At 45.5% G+C, this 25,811-nt stretch overlaps 1 protein-coding gene across 1 annotated transcript in view; it reads right to left on the bottom strand.

Moving 5' to 3' along the window:
• plxna3 (plexin A3) overlaps window positions 1–25,811 on the bottom strand; it is a 54,486-nt gene that overhangs the window by 13,295 nt on the left and 15,380 nt on the right. Inside the window, exons 6-19 of the mRNA XM_044115123.1 lie at window positions 21,800–21,982; window positions 5,994–6,134; window positions 5,534–5,634; window positions 4,412–4,535; window positions 4,177–4,333; window positions 3,963–4,062; window positions 2,717–2,831; window positions 2,230–2,430; window positions 1,596–1,692; window positions 1,279–1,469; window positions 1,065–1,213; window positions 784–904; window positions 499–635; window positions 228–398 (exon numbers count right to left, since the gene is read on the bottom strand). Of these exons, the coding sequence (XP_043971058.1) occupies window positions 228–398; window positions 499–635; window positions 784–904; window positions 1,065–1,213; window positions 1,279–1,469; window positions 1,596–1,692; window positions 2,230–2,430; window positions 2,717–2,831; window positions 3,963–4,062; window positions 4,177–4,333; window positions 4,412–4,535; window positions 5,534–5,634; window positions 5,994–6,134; window positions 21,800–21,982 (1,988 nt within the window). The remainder of the gene's footprint in view (window positions 1–227; window positions 399–498; window positions 636–783; window positions 905–1,064; window positions 1,214–1,278; window positions 1,470–1,595; window positions 1,693–2,229; window positions 2,431–2,716; window positions 2,832–3,962; window positions 4,063–4,176; window positions 4,334–4,411; window positions 4,536–5,533; window positions 5,635–5,993; window positions 6,135–21,799; window positions 21,983–25,811) is intronic.

Here is a 25,811-nt window from a genome sequence, read left to right as displayed (position 1 = left end):
GCTCAGTTCCTGGCTTTGGATCTACAACCGGACATTGATTAATGATCAACTCCACCAGAGCCCTGATTGGTCCAGATGTTCCTAACATCTAACTATTGCACACCGCACTTTTCAGTTTTTTATCTTTTTAAATTGTGAATGTTTTCTTTCCCAGTTGTAAACTCTAATGGTTGTAAGGAGGCAATCTGATTGCTGTGTTTGTGGCGCAGCAGAGAAACTGATCTCACTTGAGGATGGTCCAGTTGGGCTCGATGCCAGAGACAGTTGGGTCCTCGATGTAGCTGTAGCTGACCTCAGCGTTGGTCACCTCCGCCCGGTCGATCATCAAACGCACGGGGGCAGCGCCGGCGCCAGACGGCGACGCGGGTGTTATGCAGACTATCTCTCGATTGGTGCGCCTGCAGGAGGAGAGACGCCATTAACCTGTCGGCGGTCTGGAGGTTTTCTGGGCTGACTTCTCGTCTGCTCAAGAACCTGAAGCTTCCCCGATGGACTCACTTCACAAACAGACACTCCTCTGTGTGGACAAACACGGAGACGCCGCTGCCGGAGTCCAGGTATCGGCCGACCACTGTCAGCCGGGTTCCTCCGGAGACAGGTCCCATCAGGGGGCGGATCCGGGTGAAGCTTGGGCTCTGAGGAAACCGGGGAATCAGTTTAACCATGAAATGGATTGGATCGGCGGTTCTGACCAGAATTTTTGACCAAGTTTTCCGTCTTCAAACCTAAGAAGCTAACTGAGCTTGCTATAAGGAAAGCTAACTGGGCCCAGCGGAGACTTACCACAAAGGAGTAGGTCTGGGTGGACAGGGTCCGGTACTCGGCGCTGCACACGCCGATGCAGAGCTCTACTGGCCCGCCGGGCGAGTGAGGCAGCAGGGCTTCGGCCATGTCGCACACGATCCTGCAGAGTCAAAGGTACGCCTGCTTAGCATGTTTTAGCATGTTTCCTACCATGTTCCTTAACCTATTTCTTAGCATGTTTGCTAGTACAAGCTAGCTAACAGGCTAACATCTTTGCTAGCCTGTTTCCTAGCGTGTTGACCCAGACTCGCCACACTGACCTCTCGGCGCTGACGTACAGCGACGGCACCGGGTTGCAGCGGACGCCGGCCACCTGGATGTGCGTGATCTCCTTGACCTGCAGACCCAGGTTCTCGCCCTCAATGGCGACGCGGGTGCCACCCTCGCGGGGTCCAGTCAGCGGGTCGATCTGCAGGAGACGGTGGGTCAGAAGCGCCCAACGTAACCTTGAGGGGATCGCTGCAGCAGACCCACCTTGGAGATGCGCGGGTGGCTGCAGCGCAGGTTGTGGCCGCCGTGGTGCATCCAGTTCTGCTCCGGCGACGGGCAGTGCTGCCGCAGGAGGCACTTCCTGCTCTCCACACACCACCCGCATTCGAACACAGGGGGCGCTTTGAGGCACTGACCACAGCTGGAGCGCTGCGCTTCACACTTATACAGCAAAGCTGTAGAGAAGTCCAACAGACAGAATCAGAACCGACCTCTGGACCACTGAGGTGGTTCTGGTTATCAATTGTCCCCCAGATTAATAATCACCAATAATCGCCTGAATGATGATGAATGAGGAATACCTTTCATGAAGGTGGGCTTGTCAATCAGGAAGTTTTCGTCCCAGACGATGGAGAAGTCCACTTGGAGGTCTCCGGCCTCATCTCCTTCGTACCAGTACTGCAGAACCAGAACCAGAAACTCCTTCAACATCGAGACTTCACAAGAGAAAATTACACATAATCATTTACAGTCAGGTGGCTTAGCAGAACCAGCAGCATTTAGTTGGTTCTGGTTCCACTCCAGCTGAGAGACGGGTCTTTGTTGTGGAGTCGGAGCCAGCAGGAATTCTGGGAGTTTACTTCTAAATAGACAATTTCCACCGGGAGCCAAGATTTAATTAAAGACACACTGAGGGTCTGTCTGCAGGCACAGCATGGTGAGTGTGTGTGTGTGTGAGTGTGTGTGTGTTGGGGGCAGCCTTGCTGACAGAAAGAGAGATGGACAGGAAATGAGCAGACGGACGACATTTGGTGTTAGTCTCAGAAAGAGACGGATCTGTGTTGTTGCTCAGAAGACTGAGGTCCAGACGATGGACCGGTACGGGTCCAACAAGGACCAGTCCAAACTGGTCCAGAGGTTAGGTCCCTACCGACAGGCAGAACCTGGACAGTGGGTCAGGCCCGGACCGGTTCCTCCCGGGTCATGCCGGCTTACCGAGGTGTTCTGGCACTGGATGCAGGAGGAGTTGAAGCGCACGGCGGGGATGCGCTGCACCTTGCCCTGGATGCTGAACACGCACTCGTAGTTCTTCTGACCCGACTGCGGCTGCGGCAGGTTCCGGGCCCGTAGCGTGATCGGACGCACCATCCCAGCCGGAACCAGGATGTCGGCAGTGGGGAGGATCTGGGGACAGCCCTGCAGAGACACATACAAAGATTAAGGGGTTCTGTCTCATTTCTGACCCAGATTAGAAAATGACCATCCTGAAACCTCCTGATTGACCCAGTTTCCACAAATCGGAAAACTTTCCTCATGATCCCGTTTCCACGGTAACGTCACATCCAACCTCTGATTGTTCTCAACCTTCCCAAACTGTTCCCACACTGTTCCCAGAACATTCCGAAACAGTTCCCTGAACCTTGCCAAACTGTTCCCAAAACATCCCCACATTTTTCCCAAAATGTTCCCAGAAGAACCTCACCTCCATGCTGCTGACCCGGCCCTCCTGGAAGGAGCAGTCCTTCAGGTTGTTAGTGCAGATGTGGCGAAATTTACACCAGAGGCAGGGAAAGCTGCTGCTGACACAGGAAGTACACCTGAGGAGAGAGGGAGAGGTTCTGATCGGCCCAGCAGGGTCAGCTGTAGGATGGGTACCAAATTCGGTACTTTTATTGGTACCGACCGAATTCTGCCGATACTACCGAGTACCAATTCACGTAAAATCAAACGGTACCATGTTTTGTTATCCAAGCGCATCACTGTGACCGTATGGAGGAAGAGTGGGGGATTTTCCATGCTTGACCTGAACGCAGCATAGCAGCACAAGGACGTAATGACGTCAGCAGCCGCTACTTCACGAAACCAAGTAAGCATAGCCGGTAGAAAACACTCAAAGGTATGGCTCCACTTTTCAAAATGTGATGCAAATTATGCTTGTTCAAATATTTGCAACACAAAGCACAAGGCCAGCGGTGGAAACACATCTGGTTTGAGAAAGAACCTGATGAAGCACAAGATTTTTCTTAAGGCTGAAGAGTGCCTGGTTTTCGACAGCCTTCCACTGCTGCATTAGCCTCCGTTAGCGCACCTGCATCTGTCCACAAGTCTTCCTCTGTAGCCATCAACACGAACTAACAAAGGTGTTGAATCTTATTGTTGATGTTCTTGTGGACTTCCTGTTGTGGGTGCAGATTTACACAGGTGTGAACAATCTGCTAATAAAAGGTCACAGGTTGCTCTGATGAGCACTGCTGCACTCAGGCCAAACTTAACTGAAGGCTATGTTGTGTTTCCTTCGTCACCACCCGGCATTTCCAGTCCTTTAAAGATGGCAGCGTCAACAAAAGGTTCAATACATTTGGTGATGGCTACAGCGACGTTTACAATGCAAATGAGGGGAAATGACAGACAGGATGGAGCTGGATTTTAATTTGTGCAAAATGACAAAACACTCCATAAGTTGCTCTGAAGAGATTTATCTTTAAATAAATTTGTAACATAGCTGTGTTGTTACAATATAGAGCTGAATGTTGTCTTGATATATTTGTTAAATTTTATATATTGAAAAATAAATGTAAAAAAAAATAATAGCGTTTATTATTAAAAAGCAATACATGCTAAAGTATCATAAATTGGTAGAGATTCCCAGGTACTGGATATTGGTACCGAGTGTCAAAGGTACCATCAGCTGAGTTGATGAAGAGGACGAGGAAGAGGAGGAGACTCACGAGCTGAGCACGGAGCAGTTGTAGTAAACCACGCTGGTGGAGATGAACCGGAGACCCGTCTCCGTGGAGCGCAGGCTGAGCTGGACCGCACGCTTCTCACCTGGAGGAAACATGGCCGACCGTCATCACACAACCTTCACACGACCACACCGTGTGTGTGTGTGTGTGTGTGTGTGTGTGTGTGTGTGTGTGTGTGTGTGTGTGTGTGTCTCACCATAGGGAGGAGCTTGTGCCGGCAGCTCCTCGAGCGATGGCGACATGCACACCACCTGACCTTCTGCCTGCACCTGTCCAGGTGTTTCCGTCAGGTCTTCAAACACACAGGTGACCCCGCCTGAAAGCTCAGGGACATTCTGCACCCTGATGGTCAGCTGGATGAAAGGAGGAGGAGGCGGAGCTTAGAGCCGACATAACCCAGGCCGCAGGTGGGTCGTGGTGCGGCCACTCACCTGAGTGGGAGGAGAGGTGACGGACATGTTGCTAGGGGAAACCGAGATGAACACGCATTGGTCCAGACGGGTGTTGAAGTGCTGAGGCTCCTCCCACCGGTCACATGACTCCTTCCTGGAACACCTGCAGAGATTAAAGGTCACCAGACAGTTAAACCATTTGACCATCTAACCATTTTCAGGCTCTCATCTTTTTTTGATTGTCAGATTATCATCTCGGTTTTTCTGACCCAACTACCTGTCTCCTGATTAACAACGGAACTACCCAGGAGGCAGCGATGGAGGGGGAGCAGCCGACAGGTGGAGGCGAAGTCTGCTGAAAGCAGCAGCTCCAACCTGCAGTGATTATCTGTTTACTTCTAATTAACAGCAGATGGGCAGAGAGAGAAGGAGGAGGAAGAGGAAGAAGAGGAGCAAAGCTGCATTCCAGAAGCAGCTACTGTCAGAGGTCAGGGTCAGGCTCTTTAGCCTGAATAGAAGGAGCCTTGAAGGCGACGCTCAGGGTAAAGTGTAAGGGCATCACATCTTCAATAAACCTTTGAGCTGAGACTCTCCAGTTCAGAAAGACAGAAACACTCAGAGACCCAACCATTCGCCTCCTGCTATCAGCCTTGTGGCTGAGGCTTTTACTTTGAAGGGACAGCTGACTGATGGAGCTCTAAACAGGAACTTCCTGCATGCCCTGGATGCTGAACATCAAACATCCTGATAAGAGATTGGAGAATTTATAGCAACATTAATGACGCCTGTGGGGATCACACACACACACATACACACGTTTGCGTGGCTATCTCTTTGGGGACTTTCCATTGACTTCCATTCATTCTTTAGTCCTAAATCTGACCCCTGACCCATAAAAAGCGTTTCCCCTCATGGGGCCCAGGCTTTGGGTCCCACAAGGGGCAGTGGGTCCCCACAGTGCAGTATGTGTCAGGAAAATGGTCCCCACAAGGTATTGCAAACATACACACACACACATAGTGGCTCTTTCTATCTTCATGAGGTCTTTGCATTGACTTTTATCCAAAGCAAACAGTCCTACTTGGACCTTCCAGGTCCTCCAGGTCCTCCAGGTGAGCCCTTATGATGAATCAGTGAGTAGAAGAAGAAGAAAGTTCTTACTTGTTGAAGAGGACGCACCAGCCACAGTGCGGGTCTCCTGATCCCAGACAGTCAGAGCAGCTGCTGTACTGCTGGCAGCTCTCCACCGGCAGCCTGGTCACCTGGAGACAGGACCAGAACCAGAACCTTCAGTTGGGTTCTGCTCTGACCCGATCTGGTGCCAGGTTTCCACTGGCTGTGTTTCAGGACAGACATTGAACCGGGCCTGTTTAGAAGCAAACTGAGGTGATTGTTCAGAAAAGGGTTCTGTGTTTGCAGCTCGTTTTGTTGTTTGGCTTCTGGTCTTTTTCTGGAGACTTTTACATATTTGTTTAAACCGGTCCATCACCCTGGTGGCTATGCTAACTAGGCGTAGCATTCAGGATGGCTTCTGTTATGGTTGTAAGTCCGGTTTAATCACAGCGAGCAAAAGCTCTGGACCCGGCCTCTGGTTCTGGGGGGGATCAGAACTGGACCTTACCTGTCGGTGGCTCAGCAGGTAGATGCTGTGGTGGTCCGGACTGAACACCATGTCCCTCAGGATGGGCTGGCCCTCCGCCACTGCCACCGTCTCATACAGCAAGGCATTCTGGGCCGGCGGCGGCACGCCATCCACTCGGATCTGAAACACAGAACCAGAACCGTGAGACCCAGCCGACAACATGTCTGAGCTGACAACAAAAACACATGATGAAGCAAACAGAACCAGGTTCCAGATTCTCCACAGACCCATTTCTTTGGGTACCAGAACCTTTCAGCAGAACGTCAGATAAAGACGGGATCCACTTCCAGAGTCTTTACCATCATCATCATCAACACCTTTTTCTTCATCATCATCTCCATCCTACGATGAAAATCCTCCAAGATTTAATAGAAGCCGTTCCTGCAGCGTAATGGGATTACATCCTACTGGAGAGGAGGAAGAGGAAGAGGAGGAAGAGGGATGCTGAATACAGCAGGAACCCGGCAAATATGTGGAGCAACTAAAATAAGACCCAAATCCTCCCCTCCCCCCTGACCCAGAAAAATACCATTGAGGAAGAGAGGAGAGGAAGAGGAGGAAGAAATGGGCAACAAATAAATGGAAGGAAAAAAAGAGAAAGAAAATACTGAGGAAGAAAAAAATGCAAAAAAGAAAGAGAACAAACGATGTAAGAAGGGAAAGTCAGACAAGGGATGAAGGACGGGTGTGTGTAGTTAATTAGCTGTCTGCTCGTTAAGCAGCCCAGCTTAATTAGAGCTGACGAGTTACACACACACACACACACACTTGTACAATCCTGTTTAACGGAGTCAGAGCAGCAGGGAGGAAACGATAAAGTAGGACACTGCAGCAAGAGAGACCGGCAGCAACACGGTTAGAAGGTTCTGGAAAAAGCTTCCAATCCCGGCCCGAACCAGACCGCCTGATTGAACCGGACTGGAGATGTGAAGACGGACGGGACAAGAGTGAAAGCAGAAGATGAAGGAGAGCTCAGTGATGGAGCAATACAGGAAGTGACCTGTGATCTTTGAACTATGACCCCCGGCTGGCATTCTAACCATCAGCACCTGCTTTGTTCCCGACACACTCAGCCCTTCTCCTAAACATGACCTCTGACCTTGCAGCCACAGATAAAGAGCACAGCTGTTGGAAAGTTGTCGGTCCTCATAATCACTTCCTGTGTTCCTACTTTACCCACCATGTGAAGACCGGACCTCCAGAACCAATAGAACCTCCAGAACAACAGATCCAACAGTACCTCAGGAACCTCAAGAACCTCCAGATCCAACAGTAGTTCCAGAACCAATAGAACCTCAAGAACAACAGAATTTCCAGAACCAAGAGATCCAACAGTACCTCCACAACCAATAGAACCTCCAGATCCAACAGTAGTTCCAGAACCAATAGAACCTCAAGAACAACAGAACCATGTGGGGTCATGTGACCTGAACAGTCTCGGCCCTCTTAATTAGCATTAGCTTTAGCATCCTGCAGCAGCTGTTTGCATGTGAAACGTGGATCTTAAACAATCCATCACTGGATCGGCTCCATGGGACCTTTTGAAGGAATACTTAGATTTTTCCTGAAACAACTTACTCAACCCGTTCCAGAATCAGAACCTCTACTGTAAACACTTCAGTTTCACTTCCATAAAGGTGTCATTGGTTCCATTGGAGTTAAACAAGCTTTTAATGCTAAGTTTATTCTGCTCAGCTGACCACATTCTGCTGGAAACATGATGCTGCACACACACACCGACATTCCTGTGTAACGTAATACCTCAGAGTGTGTGTGGGGGTCGGCATGGTGGGTGGAACTGGGAGGTCCGGTCTGGTAGTTGGAGTAAAGCTGCAACTCATTTCAGATAAACTGACTCCAGAACTGATATTACCTAGCCTCTGTGTGTGTGTGTGCGTGTGTGTGTGTGGGTGTGTGCGTGTGTGTTCAGCTGATAACACACAGATTCAGTCCTGTTCTGACTGGACTCTACAGCAGATCCACTGAATAAGAGATTTATATGGATTTTATCTTGGCATTTCCAGAAACATTTCTGGAATTTCTGGAATTTTTAAAAAATGGTTTCCGAAGGTTTTACTTGTCTGTAATTGAGGTTGATGTATTAGAGAGACTAAATCTGGGCCAGAAGGCCATTAAAATTTTAAAATGACAGCAAAACACAGAAACTACAATAAACTAGTTCAGTTGTATCTTCTGAATTTGCTCCTAATAGACTGTTTCCTCCCAATGGTCCGGTCAACCTGGTTCTATTAGAACCAGAACTCCATCATCTGCTGTGGTTCTGAGTCAAACCAACCTGTTCCCCTCCTGGCCTGTGGGGGCGCTGCACCAACAACCACTGAAGGAAACCACACAAAAACCTCTGAAGACACTGAGAGCAACTTCCTTCTTCACCAGATGGAAACAAGATGGAGGCGTCAGATTTTAGTGTTGGAGGATTTCTCTTTAGTCTTTGGCTGAAGACCAGGAGACATTTCTGCTGCTAGCGCTAGGCTAACATGTTAGCTTTGGTTGGATTTAGTAGAGTCCACTGTAGTCCACTTCCTGCTTTAGGAGCGGTCTCTGGTCTGCTTGACATTCACATTCATACCAACCAGAGTTCACTTCAACCGAACCCAGATCGAGGTTTCGAGGACCAGAGGTCAGAGGTCAATTAGCATTTACACCTCACCAACCAGACCGGACTTTATAAGCAAGCAAACTGAAGTTGGGTTAAAGCGGACTGGACAGAGCTGCTGGGAATGATGCAGCCTCAGTCTCCAGCCAGAGGACTGAGGCTGCTAAAAGACTGGCTCAGACCTTCTGCCTCTGATGTTTTCTCTCATTTTGTGTCGTTTTTTTAAGAACGGTCTCTTTCTGAAGCTCCGCCTCCAGAACGTCATCCCAACATGGCTCCTCCATTAACCCTTTAACATCTTTATCAGCGTTGCTCTGAGCAGCAGCTCCTGTGATGAGCTCAGCTGTTTGCTAATTGCTGCTGGCTAGTCTGAAGAAGCCGAGTGGGGGAGGAGCTGCGCCTCGAAGGCGGGGCTATTTCCACCCAGGCATTTTAACAGCTAAATGGTTGCCATGGAGATTAAAGAAATTCTCCAATATGAAAGAATCAGAGCTACACGGCAGGGAAGACCATGATGATTTACATGATACCGGCCCTTTAAGAACAGACCTTCAGAACTGACCTGGGCTTTCTCCAGGAAACTGGGTTCCATCAGAGCCATTAGTATCTGTTAGCCGACCCATTCAGCTCATTCCATCTGTCTGCCTCACACTGCCATTCACAAACACATTAGCAAGGCCTGAAACTCAACACCTGCACCGCTCTCACTGCAGCACACACACACTGGGCCGCTCTCGGGTTTCATCCAGCTGCTGCTGCCTCTCTTCTCAATAATGTGGACAAATTACAAAATTATGTTTTTGGTTCTGAGGACAGAAAGTTCTGCAGAACCACCTGACCTCTTGTAACAACCTTTGACCTTTTCAGCTTTGCAGGACATTATGATTTGCCACTTCTAACCCGGAGTTTTGCCTCATTACTAAGTTTCGGATCTAGCGTGACGGAACCGGGTCAGATAGAACAGGGTCAGACAGAGGAGCATGGAGTCCTCTACGTCTGAAACTTAAATCCTGAAAAAATAAAAACTTTTACCGTTTCAGCTTTAAGCTTTGCAAAGGTAATTTTATTTCAATTGCAACAAGGCAATTCAGAGAGCTCTATATGAATTAGAGGAAATACAAACAAAGAGGGTGGAAATACCACCACTGGATTCACCAGTCAATCAATCAAACTTTATTAGTATAGCACATTTCAGCAGCAAGGCATTTCAAAGAGCTTCACATCAAATCAAACACAAAAACACAATGCAACATAGAATCAACAGTAAAAACAACATCAAGTCAGTTTCCATCAATAAATTTATAATTGATTACGTTTCTAATAAAACTCTACACAAGTGGGTTTTTAGTTGAGATTTAAAGGAAGTCAGTGTTTCAGCTGTTTTACAGTTTTCTGGAAGTTTGTTCCAGATTTGTGGTGCATAGATGCTGAATGCTTCTTCTCCTCATTTGGTTCTGGTTCTGGGGATGCAGAGCAGAACCAGAACCAGAACCTGAGAATTCTGGAAGGTTGATACAACAGCAGCAGATCTTTAATGTATTGTGGTGATAAACCATTCAGTGATTTATAAACCAACAACAGTATTTTAAAGTCTATTCTTTGAGCTACAGGGAGCCAGTGGAGAGACTTTAAAACTGGTGTTATGTGCTCTAACTTCCTGGTTTTAGTCAGAACTGCAGCAGCAGCATTCTGGATCAGCTGCAGCTGTTTGATTGATTTGTTGGACAGACCTGTGAAGACGCCGTTACAATAATCAATACGACTGAAGATAAACGCATGGATGAGTTTCTCTAGATCTGGCTGAGACATTAGTCCTTTAATCCTGGAAATGTTCTTCAGGTGATAGAAGGCCGACTTTGTAACTGTCTTTATGTGGCTCTGAATGTTCAGGTCAGAGTCCATCAATACTCCCAGGTTTCGGGCTGATCGCTGGTTTTTAGTTGTAATCACTGAAGCTGTGCACTGACTCTAGATCTACAATTCTAGATCTACAATTCTAGATCTATAACTCTAGATCTATAACTCTAGATCGTTCCTCTTTAGGTCCAAAAATAACTTCAGTTTTGTTTTTGTTCAGCTGGAGAAAGTTTTGTCACATCCACACATTTATCTGTTCTAAGCATCTGTTCAGTAACTGGATGGGGTCAAAGGTCACCTGGTGACATCATAATGTAGAGCTGTGTATCATCTGCATAGTTATGGTAGCTGATACCCCACATGTACCACTGGTTCCACTGGATTCACCAGTTCCACACCAGACTGTTTTCCCCTACAGAAGCCATTGTCGTCACCATGGAAAAATTAGAGATTATATCATGGAGACTTTCCAGGGAGTCACCTGATTTGCTCCTTCCTACATTGTCTCCATGGCAACCGAATAATAATGAACCCAATGCTTTCTGCACCACAACGCCTGCGGTGATGCAGCTTAAACAAGGATCTCAAAACCAGAACCTTCCTGTTCCTACCAGATCCAGTTCCTCACCTGCAGGAAGTCCTGCTCCTCTTCCTCAGGCCGAAGGTCTGCACTCAGACTGCCTCCAAATGAGTCAGCTGTTCATTTATTAAATTACATATTATTGTCATCTTTAGCTTTAATATTCGCAGTATGTATTACAATTTTCTTCCAACATTATTTCTGTTTGTAAAGACAGATTAAAACATTGAAAGATATTTGTGAATTTTAAAAGATATTTAGGAATATTTGGAGTTCATTTAGGATTTGTCCCTGGCTGAAACAAGAACAGCAAAGACGGATCTGTAGCTCACATAGAAATCAGATCAGAGATCATAAATGTTTTTATCAGAAGGAAAATATTCAGGATTTTCAGACCCCCTAAAATCACTTGTTTGATCAAATTGTAACTATTTGATTATCTGAAGAATTTAAACATTTATGTTTGATTTCTTCAGATTTATCATTATATCATGTAATTTTTATCAAACATCTTCAGCCCCTGGGAGTCATTTCATCATGTAAATGTAATTTTGAGGCCACAGATTGAGATCAAATTTATGTGAGCTGAAAAAGGAAAGTTTCCAGATCATGTGAGGGTTAGGCCCAAGCTTCTCCTGATTTCTCCCCTCTCTCTATGAGATGCTGATATTTCTGCCTCCCGGTTCCTCCCAGTTTCTGACCCAACAAACCCCAGCTGCATGTTTCCTACCTGTGGCTCAGATTTACACAGAAACATCCTGGACAAGCGTCCAAAAGGTATTCAGCGTTTCCCTCGTTTCCCATCAGGCTTTACTTGTCCCCTCCCAGGCTGAGCCTCGTTTATTTTTCAAGTGATTTTAGACAGGAGAGACAGTGAAGACGGAGTAAGCTAGCTTTATAGCTGACACGTCGATCTGGCCGTTCTGATTGCACCGTTCCTGCAGCTTCCTGTTGGCCTCATGACTTTTTCTCAGGAAGCAAATTTTTGAGAAATAAAACTAAAATTCAAATGTTTAGATATGAGTTTTGTTCAGTCTGACTGATCTAATCTCCACTACACCTTTACACAAATTTTAATTTAAGGTTCTAAATTCAAAAGTTTTAATGAATAACTCTTCTTAATAAAATTCCACATAAACATTGATTTATTGAAATGACTCCCAATACAAGTTATGTGCTGTTTAAATTATAACTTAAGTTGCTTTATTTTTAAGCCTTTTTTAGTTTTGCCATGTCCTGGATGACTGAGAACCAGCAGGTAGATAGGAATTAATATCTGGGGAATATTTTCCTGAGTATTTTAAATGTAACACTTAAAGCAGAGTGGGCCTTATATAGAAAAATATTCAGGTTTTAATTTGTGGTTTTAAAGGCTCTACGTTGAAGACGGTGAGATATAAAAAATTTAGATAACTTTTTGTAAATTTCTATCCGTTTTCTCTTCTGTAAGCAGTCTGCCACTCCTCAGCCTCCTCCTGTTTCAAACTCTAATTAACTAAAACTTAAAGAGCTAAATATGAATGAGATGTTGCTACCTTTGACAAAAAAGCTTAAGTTTATGAAAGCAGTGTAGCAGTTTTGCTAATAGGGCAGCTTAGCATGATTCAGCCAAAGTAATGGAATAACGAACTGCAGTCTGATCTTTATTGTTAATGTTTCTTAATTTTGAGCAGTAAAAGTAAATAAAGGGTGTTACATTTCTTTTGTTTTAAGTATTTATTTACTGAAGGGTTTTTATTTGTGCTACAGAGCCACAGCTAACAGTTAGCTCCTTTCTTCAGCGGCTCTGCCAGCTACTGCAGTTCTGCTGCCGTTGCTCCTCCCACACTTTGGACTGAACCATTGTTCTAAAAATGGTAGGGGGACCTAAAAATTCATTCTTATTTTTTCTGAGATAAATGGCAGATTTATTTCATTTTTTGATTCTTTTGCCTTTTCATATTGATATTATTTAAATGCAAACATTTCTTCAATGATTGTTTTTTTTGGGGGGGACAATTCTAGCCTTCTCCAAGGGGGGTGGGTCCGACCATAACAGAACCTAAATAGAAACAAGGCTGATCTAACAACAATAGATCAGCCTTGGTACATAGAACTACAGAAGGTACATAGAGCTACAGAAACTAGAAGATCTAAACAAAGAAATAACCTAACTAGTAATTCTACTAAAGACTAACTGAACCTAAAGAGACCAAATAAGGATTAGTAACACTACAGGGGAAACTAGAAGGACTTAAGAAATAGCCTAACTAGAATTACTAAAGGAAGACATATATAGAATCGGACATGGAAGAATAACTGAACTTAGGCTGATGAAATGAAGAAATAAAGATTACTAGAAATACTGCAGGGAGGCTGAAATAAGAAATAAATAGAAGTATAAAATAGAATTAAACTATAATCATTAAAGAGGGCTTGACATGGACTTAGGCAAACAAGGACAGAACTTAAGGTAACTAAAGAATAAGCCTAGAAACACAATAAAGTACTGAAAATAAGGACAGCAATAAGACAATTCTTATTTCACTAAATACCTCAAATAATAATAATAATATCAAAAGGACCATGAAGGGCTAAACTAAAGTGAACTAAAGAATTAAGCTAAATAAAATGAGAAGCAAAAGCAACCCAAAAACCCAGAGTCCTGACAAGTGCACTCAGGCTCTCTGCAGAGAAACAGCACATCTATTTACCGCCAGTCACGTCTCTTCAAAAATTCAACATGATGATAAACATCATATGATTTCCTAATATCCTGCTGCTCTTAACAGGTTGATTTGACCCGAAACCATTTCAGTTCAGTCCAATTATTGTCCCAAACAATTTGATTAACTCACTTTCACATTAGTAAATATATATGGACATAATTAATAAGAATACTGTAGTTTTACATTGATTCTTAGCTAAATGTGTTTGAAAAAGTATCTCGCAATAAAAACTGCTTTGCTACTAATAAAGTAACTAAAGAGGTCAGTTATAGCTGAAGGAAGCTGACAGGAACCATTAGTCATTTAACAGATATAATTTAAATACACACACTGTTTTTCATTCAAGGTTACATAAATAAAACAGTTTTATACTTTAAATCAGCTGAAATGTCCTGGTTTTTGTTCTTCAATTTTCCTGCAAAACAAACCTGGAACTAATTCACCATGAAAATCCCATTTCCACCTTTCAGTAATTATGAAGAACTAATTAGAGATTTGCTTGACTTGCTGTGACACCAGAGGTCACACACACACACACGCGCACACACACACACACGTGGCTATCTTTGTGGGGACTTCCCATTGACTTCCATTCATTTTTACAGCCTTATCTAAACCCTAGTTTAGTGTCCCTTATTTGACAGCAGGCTGACAGGAAAGGGAGAGAGAGGGGGGGAAAACATGCGGCAAATGTCGCAGGGTCCGGGAATCGAACCTGCGACAGCTACGTCAAGGACTCAAGGCCTCCAAATGTGGGTCGCGCTATCCGCTACGCCACCACAGCACGCCCACCTTAGTCCTAAATCTGACCCCTGACCCATAAACAGCGTTTCCCCTTGTGGGGGCCAAGCTTCGGTCCCACAAGGAGCAGTGGGTCCCCACAACGTGGTGTCAGTAAGATGGTCCCCACAAGGTATTAGAAACAAACTTACACACACCAGTCTTTGCTTCCTGAAGATTTCTGCCGGCGGGAATTCTGTGGGGAATTTCTTAACAGGAAGTGAATGAGTGAAATTTGGAGACTGAAGGTGAAAGCTGTGACGCTCTGCAGCGGTTTTCTGCACATGCTCTGATTTATCGGGTGTGGCCATTTAAATCTCTCCCAGGTTTAACAACCACCTGCAATCTTTCCATCCAGGCCACATGGTTTTAATGTGACTCTATTTGTGTCTGACGTCAAGCTGAAATGCCTCCTAGGAGACCATCTTTATGGATTTATTTCTAAAACAAAGTCAATAATAAGAGCAGGGGATCTGGGAGAGGGGGAGGGGCCGCCAGGCGGGGGGATGACAGAAAGAGATGAAGTCATTTCCCAAGGTGAAATAGGAGGATGAACACATCCTTAGCAAGCACTAAGCATTTCACTGGAATAGGCTTCCCTACTCTGGATTATATTCCAGAGATTTAGTCTGATTTAAACCCATTTAACTAAATAATAGGAATGTTAGGAAACCACCTCCAGCAGCAGCCGGCGTGATCTGTGTTACGGTGATAACGGCAGCTGCACGACAGGAAGCAGGCGACATGGTGGCACTCGGGTGGAAAACAAACCATGAACCTTTCTACGCATCTTCTTTGATCCATAACTCTCAACTGCTTCATTCACCAAAAATATTTGCATGTAAAGACAAAAAGGAAGCAAATCTTTTAAAAACGTCCATGTCTGAGTTGTTCTGCAATCTGTTGGTAAATTTAAAAAAAGTAGCCAGATATGGTGACACTTTCCAGTAACAGCCATGTGAAATCTGTAGGTAGTCCCAGTGAATGACTTGGGTCTTAAAAGCTGTTAAATTTAAAAGTATTACATTATTTGACTAAACATTTGCTTCACCTGGGGGGAAAGAAAAGATAACAGAAAGCTTGACCTCAGGACTGAACCACAGTCACATTTAGCTGCACGTGGATGTAAAACAACTTTTGGATCAAATGGGTAAAGTTAACTGATAGTCCAGAAGCAGATGGAAAGATTGTAACTTGACTGCATTAAAATGTTTAATCAAGTTTACTACAGGGTCTGTAACTATTCATCCATCCATCTTCTTCCTCTTATCCGGGTCGGGTCACGGGGGTAGAAGCTTCAGTATGGAGGCCCAGACTTCCCTCCCCAATCTCTTCTTCCAGATCCTCCAGGAATCTCAAGGCGTTCCCAGGCCAGCTGAGAGACATCGTCCTTCCAACGTGTCCTGGGTTTCCCCTCCTCCAGGTGGGACATGAACTCCTCACCAGGGAGGCGTCCAGGAGGCATCCTGACCAGATGCTCCTCAACTGGCCCCTCTCGATGTGAAGGAGCAGCAGCTCTACTCTGAGTCCCTCCCGGATGACTGAGCTTCTCTCTCTAAGAGAGAGCCCAGACACCCTACGGAGAAAACCCATTTCGGCCGCTTGTATCCGTGATCTCGTTCTTTCGGTCATGACCCAAAGCTCATGACCATAGATGAGGGTGGGAACGTAGATCGACCGGTAAATCGAGAGCTTCGCTTTTTGGCTCAGCTCTCTCTTCACCACGACGGACCGGTACAGCGCCCGCTTGACGCCAGACGCTGCACCAATCCGCCTGTCGATCTCCCGCTCCCTTCTTCCCTCATTCGTGAACAAAATCCTGAGATACTTGAACTCCTCCACTTGGGGCAGGACACCCCCCCTGACCCGGAGAAGGCACTCAACCCTTTTCCAGCTCGAGACCATGGCCTCGGATTTGGAGGCACTGATCGCCATCCCAGCCGCTTCACACTCGGCTGCGAACCGCTCCAGCGAGAGCTGCAGATCACGACCTGATGAAGCAAAAAGAACCACATTATCCGCAAAAAGCAGAGATTTGATCCTAAGGCCACCAAAACGGATCCCCTCAACACCTTGGCTGGTCCAGAGATTCTGTCCATAAAAGTAATGAACAGAATCGGTGACAAAGGGCAGCCCTGGCGGAGTCCAACTCTCACCGGAAATGAGCCCGACTTACTGCCGGCAATGTGGACCAGACTCTGACACCGATCCTACAGGTACCTGACAGCCCGTATCAAGGAGCCCGGTACCCCATACTCCTGGAGAACCCCCCACAGGGCTCCCCGAAGGACACGGTCGAACTCCTTCTCCAAGTCCACAAAACACATGTAGACTGGTTGGGCGAACTCCCAGAGCCCTCCAGGACCTGCTGAGGGTGTAGAGCTGATCCATTGTTCCACGACCAGAACCAGAACCACACTGCTCTTCCTGAATCCGAGGTTCAACAATCCGACGGACCCTCCTCTCCAGAACCCCCGAATAGACCTTGACAGGGAGGCTGAAGAGTGTGACCCCCCTGTAATTGGAGCACACCCTCCGGTCCCTCTTTTTGAACAGGGGGCCCACCACCTTAGTCTGCCAATCCAGGGGAACTGCCCCCGATGTCCATGCGATATTGAAGAGTCGCGTTAGCCAACACAACCCTACAACATCCAGAGCCTTGAGGAACTCCAGGCGGATCTCATCCACCCCCTGGGCCCTGCCACCGAGGAGCTTTTTGACCACCTCGGCGACCTCGACCCCAGAGATTGGAGAGCCCAACCCAGAGTCCCCAGGCTCAGCTTCCAAAATGGAAGGCATGTTGGTGGGATTGAGGAGGTCTTCGAAGTATTCTGCCCACCGGCCCACAACATCCCGAGTTGAGGTCAGCAGCACACCATCCCCACTGTAGACAGTGTTGGTGCTGTACTGCTTCCCCCTCCTGAGATGCCGGATGGTGGACCAGAATCACCTCGAAGCCGTATGGAAGTCTTTCTCCATGGCCTCTCCAAACTCCTCCCACACCCGAGTTTTTGCCTCAACAACCACACGAGCTGCATGCCGCTTCGCCCGCCGGTACCCATCAGCTGCTTCCGGAGTCCCACAGGCCAAAAAGGCCCGATAGGACTCCTTCAGCCTGACGGCTTCCCTCACCAAAGGTGTCCACCAACGGGTTCGAGGGTTGCCGCCACGACAGGCACCGACAACCTTGCGGCCACAGCTCAGATGAGCCGCTTTGACAATGGAGGCACGGAACACGGTCCACTCAGACTCCATGTCCCCCACCTCCCCGGGAACGTGTTCGAAGTTCTGCCGGGGATGGAAGTTAAAGCTCCGCCTCACAGGGGATTCCGCCAGACGTTCCCAGCAGACCCTCACAACACGTTTGGGCCTGCCAGGTCTGACCGGCATTCTCCCCCATCAGCGGAGCCAACTCACCACCAGGTAGTGGTCAGTGGACAGCTCTGCACCTCTCTTCACCCGAGTGTCCAAGACATACGGCCACAGATCCGATGAAACGATGACAACCCTCTCGTTCACCGGGGTAAACCCTAACATACAGGCGCCGAGATGGGGAGCAACAAGTATGCCCACTCCTGCACGACGCCTCTCACCTTGGGCAACTCCAGAGTGGAAGTATGTCCAGCCCCTCTCAAGGAGACTGGTTCCAGAACCAGAGCCATGCGTCGAGGTGAGACCAACTATTTCTAGCTGGAACCTCTCAGCCTCACACACACTAGCTCCGGCTCCTTCCCCACCAGAGTGGTGATATTCCACGTCCCAAGAGCTTCTGCAACCGAGGATCGGACCACCAGGGCCCCCTCCCTCGGCCGCCACCCATCACACAATGCACCCGACCCCTTTGGCCCCTCCTATGGGTGGTGGGCCCATGTTTCCGCTTCGGGGAAAAAGCCCGGACACCAGACCCCCCCAAACCCCCCCATCTCTCCAGGCCTGGCTCCAGAGTGGGGCCCCGGTGACCTAAGTCTTAAACTAATTGCATTTTCATTAAAAAAAGCATACATAAACAAGATTAGCAATATTCTCATTTCAAAACCCTTTATTCTGCTAAAATATTGAAAAAATATGCATCAGAGCTTAATGACAAACATGTTTATAGTTTTAAATCTGTACTTCAGGTTCTTCAACCTTCAGATTGGAGCAATGTGGTTTTATATTAACTAGTTAAAGTCCCGGCTCTATAAAGAATACTATAAATGTTCTTTACCAATTGAGTCTATTTATCTGATTATTATCAGAACATAAACAATAAAAGACAAAATTCACTGTTCAGTGATTCTCATCCTGAACTAAACCAGGTCGAATGAAAATGTCCCCGTATCCACAGGAGTCCTCATATTATCTGTTAATTACTGTGATCTCCGAACAGACGCATTTACAAGTGTACACACACACACACACACACACACTTGTATCTCTAACCCTATTAAATATTACTATTGACTTCCACTCGTTTCAGGAACTCCATCTGGGCCTAACTGGTACCAGTGCCAGTACAGTCCCAACCCAGATCTGATCCACATGACGGAACCAGAACCTGAGAAGTGGGATTTGGTACATAAACGTCAGGGGTTTCTCTGGTCAGAAAGGCTCAGCTGCCTTCAGGAGATAACTGATTCTAGCAGAAAAGGTCCTAATGAAAAACATGACTACATACACAAACACACACGTAGGCGTTTAAAGGTGCCTCAAAAACGCCTCTATTTATTACTGTGGCAGCTGCAACAAAAAAGGAAAACAGAGTAACAAGCCGCTGCATTAAATAATTACTGGAAACATACACAAACAGAACCGCAGCAGAAAGAACCTGGCAGCCAGCCACACACACACACACACACTCTGGGGGGGGTCAAACAGTCAGATAAACAGAGTAAATCACTGCAGCGCACACTGACAGCTCCAGAGCCGTTAGCTAACAGCGGAGACTCTTACAGGGACAGATGATGGGACAAAGATCTTCCACTCTGCAGAGATGAGCCACTCGCTCGCCTTTTTAGGCAGCGTTAAGGCTTTAACAGCAGAGTGAGACGCGGCTGTCAGGACTTCAGGTTTACTCTGTCCAAAACAGAAAATGGATCAAAAGTATCTGTTCACTTCTAACACCAGCCGTCTGAGAAACGACCTCCGTCAGGACGGCTGGAGCTTTCAGTGCAGAGAGAGAGCCGGTACCAGTCATACCAGTATGGGACCAAAACAAGGGGCATATTTTTATATAGATCTGTCTATCAATGTAGATCTGAGAAGTTTTATCGTATAGAAATTACAAATAAAGCCAGCTCTAAATCCAATCCACATGATTCAAATTCACTTCACTCCATTCAGGTGGAGAGTAAAAATAACATTCCCAAACACTTTTCAGTTTAGTCTTTCCAGTTCCAAAATTAACATGACTTTGAACTTTTTGACTGATGACATAATTTTATAATATTAAATCAGATGTTACTTAGTATTTATTTGGTAAAATGTTTTTTTGGGCCATTTTCCCAAATTACTTTCTTTCTACTTCAGTCGTTTCTTGGATAGAAACTTCTTAAGTACTATTCTTACTCAAGTACAGTTATTTTCGAGGTTCATTCAAGGTTTATTCAAGGTTTATTCAAAGCTTGTTCTAGCTTCAGAGCTGCAGTTCCCAGAGTCCTTTAGGATCCTGGGAGGCGAATCGGAGCTGAAATCTGGTCTCCAGTCTATTCCTGCCCCAGAATGAAGCCATTAAGATCAACTGCCTTTAACTAATTACATGTAATTACATTGTTATTATTACTATCATTGTTATTACTGTTGTTAAGCTGGTGTATGGAGTGTTTATTACTCAGTAAGTCAAACATGAAGATGGGTAAGCAGACCTGGAGAACATCAACAATTCTTGTCATGGGATGCAACAAAACAATGAACAGCAGCAGGTCCAACAGAACCAGAACCACATAGGAACAGCTTCTTCTCCCATGTTTAGTTTTCATTCTCTTGTTCATTTGCAGGACGTTTTCTGCCTTAGTGCCAGACACAAACTTGGACTGGATCCATCAACCCAGGATTAGGGTGGGTTAAGGATGATTGCTCTGTTGCCACGGCAACAGTAAATCGTCTCTAATCTAATTTAGATACAATCAAAACAAAAACACCAGCTGGTCCTCAACGGAGGCTAAGCAGAGACAGTTTCCTGTTCTGTGTGTGTGTGTGTGTGTGTGTGTGTGTGTGTGCGTGTGTCAGAGCCCAGGTGTGCAGCTTGCTGCTGCACTCAGACCAATCAGAGCGGGTTTACGTCAAAGCACCGAGTCTGGCTTCTTCGGCTCTAACTGCAGCCCGGCTCCTGGTTTTGGATCAGAACCAGAACAGCCTGATTCTACTCCACAGGTTCTCACATCTACCTATAAAAGCGGCACCAACCAATCACAGCGAGCGGACGCAGCGGGTCCATCATGAAGATGATGACTGTGAGGATGATGATGAAGAGAAAGATTCTGGTTCTGGTTCTGGACCTGCAGAGGTTCTTCCAGCCTCTGAGTGCAGCTGTAGCTCCAATCAGAACCGCTCCAGGCCCGATCGGACCTCCTGTCAGGTTCTGTTCGTCTCCAGCTCGGTGCCAGAAGAAGCCCGGCTGCAGCAAGTGGGACCCGCTTTGAGTCATTTCCATGGACCGATGGTGTTGGCTGATCTGACAGCTGATTGGTCAGGCAGAGTGATGTCACAGGATGGGAGGGGCAGGAAGCCCGGGCATCCCAGGAGGAAGAGTGTAAGGACGGTCTTTGTTCTGCTGCCAGACCCGGCGGGCCGCAGCGGGTCTCTGGCTGATCAGAGCAGAACCCGGATTCTGTAGGACTCCTGAACAGCCTTTGGGCTGCTGCTCCTCTAAGGTTGCTGACAGAACTTCCAGAACTTCCTCAGCCAAACATCATCACCATCTGATGAGGAACCAGAACCAGAACCAGAACCTGGCAGAGCTGCTGAGGGTCTCCTGGCACATCAGAGGTCTGGGCAGGACTTAGAAGCAGCTGCAGGAAACAGACCTGGAACCCAAAGACGTCGAGCTGCTTGGGTTATACTAACCCTAACCCGACCCGATCCAACCGGAACAGAACCATCGGCTCTGTCCAACCTGGTTCAGAGAGGAGGGAACGACTTCTCTGTCTGCTAGAATCAGCTTGCTACTCCCTCAGCTAACGTGTCCTTGACATTTCTCCAGGACCACAAGTCTAAAACGCAGCAGGAAGACATCCGTCCTGCTCCATCCCTCCATGCCTCCTACCTTCTTCAGCTGTCCGCTTCGGGTTCCCACAAACACCACGGTGTCGTCTCCGTAGGTGTAGGCGGCCACAGCGCCCATGCCCTCGGTCCGGTCCTCGTACAGCGGCTGTCCCTCGATCACTCTCAGGCCTCCCAGCGGCTGGTTCAGCACCAGGCCGCAGAAATCATCACCGATCTGCTTTGGCTGTGGAGACATGAAGTCGGAGAAACCAGGATCAGATGTTAGGAGGAGTCATGGTGACGTCCATGCAGGCTGGGAGACCCTCCCCCTCCTGCCACCATGACCAATAAATCCATCAATGGCATGACAAATTCAAACAAGCTCCATGATGGAGGGTTAGGGTCAGGGTGACTCCCATTTAATAACAATAACAAGCCGCCATTATGAAAAATGCTGCTCAAAGTGAGTTTGCACTACCTGCCCCTTTTGCCTGTTTTTCCTGTCCTGGCTGAATGATAATGTTTTTAAAACAAAATTTTTATTACACAAACTTCATAATCTTATTTAATTATTGTTGTTTCAGTTTTTGTTTATTTATTTTGAATATTTAAAATGTTTTCCATGTCTAGAGTTAAATGTCGTTTAAGTTTTTGATTTCAGAGAATTTCAGGAGACTCTGGAAACGCCAGACTGGTTTTGACACAAACATCAGTTTAAATATGAAGCGACTGTGTGAAACATCAGGAACCAGTGGAGCTCCAGGAACCTCCAGGTCCGTGCAGCTTCGTGTGCAGCGAAGCAAAGTGCATCTTCTCTGAGCCGTCGTCCAGAGATGATCCTGCTTCTCTGCAGGCGGAGCTGGAGGTTCATGTCAGGAACAGGCTGATGACATTCCTGGTAAATTTCAGGTTTCCTTCCACAGTTCAGAGAGAATGAAGCAGGGAGGAGACGAGTTATTAAAGGCTGTGCAGACCCAGCTAGAGGTCGGCTAACACCCTGTCATTACCGAGTTAGAGCTGCGCTGCACCACACAGGAAACTCTGAACCTTAGCAACAGCTCTTCTTCTTCTTCTTCTTCTTCTTCTTCTTCTTCTTCCACAGAGAACCTTCAGTAACTTCCTCAGTTCAACAACAAATTAAAATAAGAATAAATCCAGAAGCTACAGCAGCTGCTTTCAGGTCTGATCCACTCAGTTTCATCTCATGATCATTTCCGTTACAGTGTCTTTATACTTATTGATATTAATAAAAAAAAATAGGTTGCAGATGTTATAAGTTTTTAAAGCTTAAAGGGATCCACAATTAGTTAAACTTTATTTGGGAAATAATTATTTTAGATGTAAAAACAATACCAGGGTTTCCCCCAGTAAAGCTGCTGAGCCCGGCGGTCGGTCCGCCATGTTTTACTATTAAAGATGTTAATTAGACAGGAAATGTAAAAATATTACTGGGTCATTAAATGTTACTGGAAAACATCTCCAGAGAAACTATTTAAACTAGTCTGAACAACAAATCAAAAAGTATAATTAAAATGAATATTAATTATTTGCAATTTGTTTAAACCAAATCAAGTCAGCGGCTCCATCGGGCCCCCAGGGCTTCAGGGGCCATAAATGTTAATATGTCAACATTTAAGATTTATAAATGTAACATTTATTTACTGAGATGATCAAAGCTGCTGAATTTGATTTAATGGTTTCAACATAAATTAAAAGATTTAAATTGTTTAACATTTAAATGTAGGATTTTATGGAGTTGGCAAGTTTACTTTGTGAAAGTTCAAAGAACAATATTGAAAGTTAAATTGTTTTGTTACCATAGCAACAATCTGATGCTGTGAGTTTAATCTTTGAGTTTAATTTATTTGTTCACAAATACAAATGAATAAACTGTAATTATACCCGATTGTTTTCAGGTTGGCCAGTTAATCTCCTCCCTCCTCCCAGATTAAATCAACTCAGAAGCTGTTAGAGCTGCTGATGTTTTAGCAGCAAGATAAATCAGATTCTGCCCCAGGCCTCATGCAGCCTTGGACCGGCCCTGCAGGATGAGTTCAATCTGCTGCACTGAGCAGAGATGAGCAACAAACTGAGATTTAATTCAATGCTGCTAATGCTGCAGATTAACTGACCAACCTGAAAAGAGTCACAGAAACCGTTTTGGTTGCTCAACTTTAAGGGATGAGATTTTCAGATCTCACATGAACTCTGACTAGTGGACAAAGCATTTGATATGGTTTGTTGCATCGTGTAACTGGAAAAATAATACTTAAAATAATATAAATCCAGCAGCGTGACTACGCGTGAAGCTCTCACCGGCTGAACCTGCAAGATGACGCTCCGACCAACCGGGAACACAAACATGAGCTTTACAGGGCGACAGCGCCACACGCTGGGCAGTGTGGTGAGATGGAAAGGCCGCACACAAAGATAAATCATTCTCACCGCTCCTCAACGCACCTCTCACAGCGACTACAAGTTGATGTACAGCCACACGCTACCTAGCGTGTGGCTGTACATCAACTTCGTGTGAGGAATCATGTTTCTTTGGAGAACTTTACATCAAGGTAGGAGCTTAAAACCCACCGTGTTAGCGCTGGTTGTGCAGCTCTATGAACCACAGGAATAACTTGTAGTCGCTGTGAGAATTATTTATCTTTGTGTGCGGCCTTTCCATTAGCTCTACATCCTTAAGAAAAGGAAAAAATATGGTGTTTTATAAGATAATTTATCTTTACAGTGCCAGTAATACTGAAATTAACGGTAAATAATAAAGACGTTGTGCTATTCTGATTTATTAATGTAATTATATTAGTTGTGTTACCACCCCCATGCCACTAGAGGCAGTATCAGGCCCGAAAAGATGCAACATACACATCACTGCTTTAGCATTTCCTGGCATAGCTTTTCTGGACTTATCTTGACTTAGCTTATTTTAACAGCTTACATTAATAAGCACAATATTAGCTAACCTTAGCTTATATGTGACCCCTGTCCTGGCCTCACTTCACTGGCTGCCTGTATATTTTAGGATTCATTTTAAAATTCTTATGTTTGTTTTTAAATCATTGCATAATCTCGCCCCGGCTTACCTCACTGAGCTTCTTCATCCCCACATACCCCATCAGTCCCTCAGGTCAGCAAATCAGCTGCTCTTGGAGGTACCGAGAACAAAAAGGAAGCTCAGAGGGGACAGGGCTTTCTCTGTTATGGGCCCCAAATTATGGAATGACTTACCTTTGCAGGTCAGAGAGGCCCCTTCTCTGTCCACTTTTAAAGCTCGTCTTAAAACCCATCTATTTAACTTGGCTTTCAACACCAGTGAGATCTAGTTTAAAGTGTATGTCTTTGTTTTTAAACTACTTTTAATTACAATTATTTTTATTTTGTTGTGTTTTTGTTTTTGGATTGTACAGCACTTTGTATCAACTGTGGTTGTTTTAAAGTGCTTTATAAATAAAGCTGGTATGGTATGGTATGGTATCTTTACATTTAGTGTAACTTAGCTTTGTTTATTTTATCCTAGCATAACATTCCGAACGCTAATATATTATCTTCGTAGTTAGGGTAGTTAATGGCCTTGGCTCATCTTGATTTGTCTACATTTAATGTTTTCTGAGCCTAAATGAACTTTTTATCTTATATACTCCTAGTGTAAATCATCTTCATTTGCATAAATGAACTAACATAAACTTCAATGAAGATTTAGTTTGAGTGCAAACTAAATCATTGATCCAATTTAGTTTATTCTCATTTATCTTAATTTATTCCTCTTACCAGGCGTCAGTTTGTCATAGTTTGAGATTATATTATTTTAACTTTGATTGATCTTGCTAATCTTCATTTAATGCATTTTAACATATCTTAACTTGTTTTATATTAGTCTGGTTCAAATTAGCTTAATTTAGCATATTTTAATGTAGCTTAGCTCGTGTTAGCCTAGATTAGCTAATCAATTAGTTTTGTTTTAGAATATTTCAACATTATAACAAAGCGTTATGTTTTATTACATTAAAGTGTAACCACCCGGTCATGACAATAATAAATATGTATTTGCGTATTTATTAACTAGC

The sequence above is a fragment of the Gambusia affinis genome, linkage group LG01 (genome assembly GCF_019740435.1).
Source record: "Gambusia affinis linkage group LG01, SWU_Gaff_1.0, whole genome shotgun sequence".
Classification (NCBI taxonomy): Eukaryota; Metazoa; Chordata; class Actinopteri; order Cyprinodontiformes; family Poeciliidae; genus Gambusia; species Gambusia affinis.
This window is presented reverse-complemented; position numbering and strand designations above follow the sequence as displayed.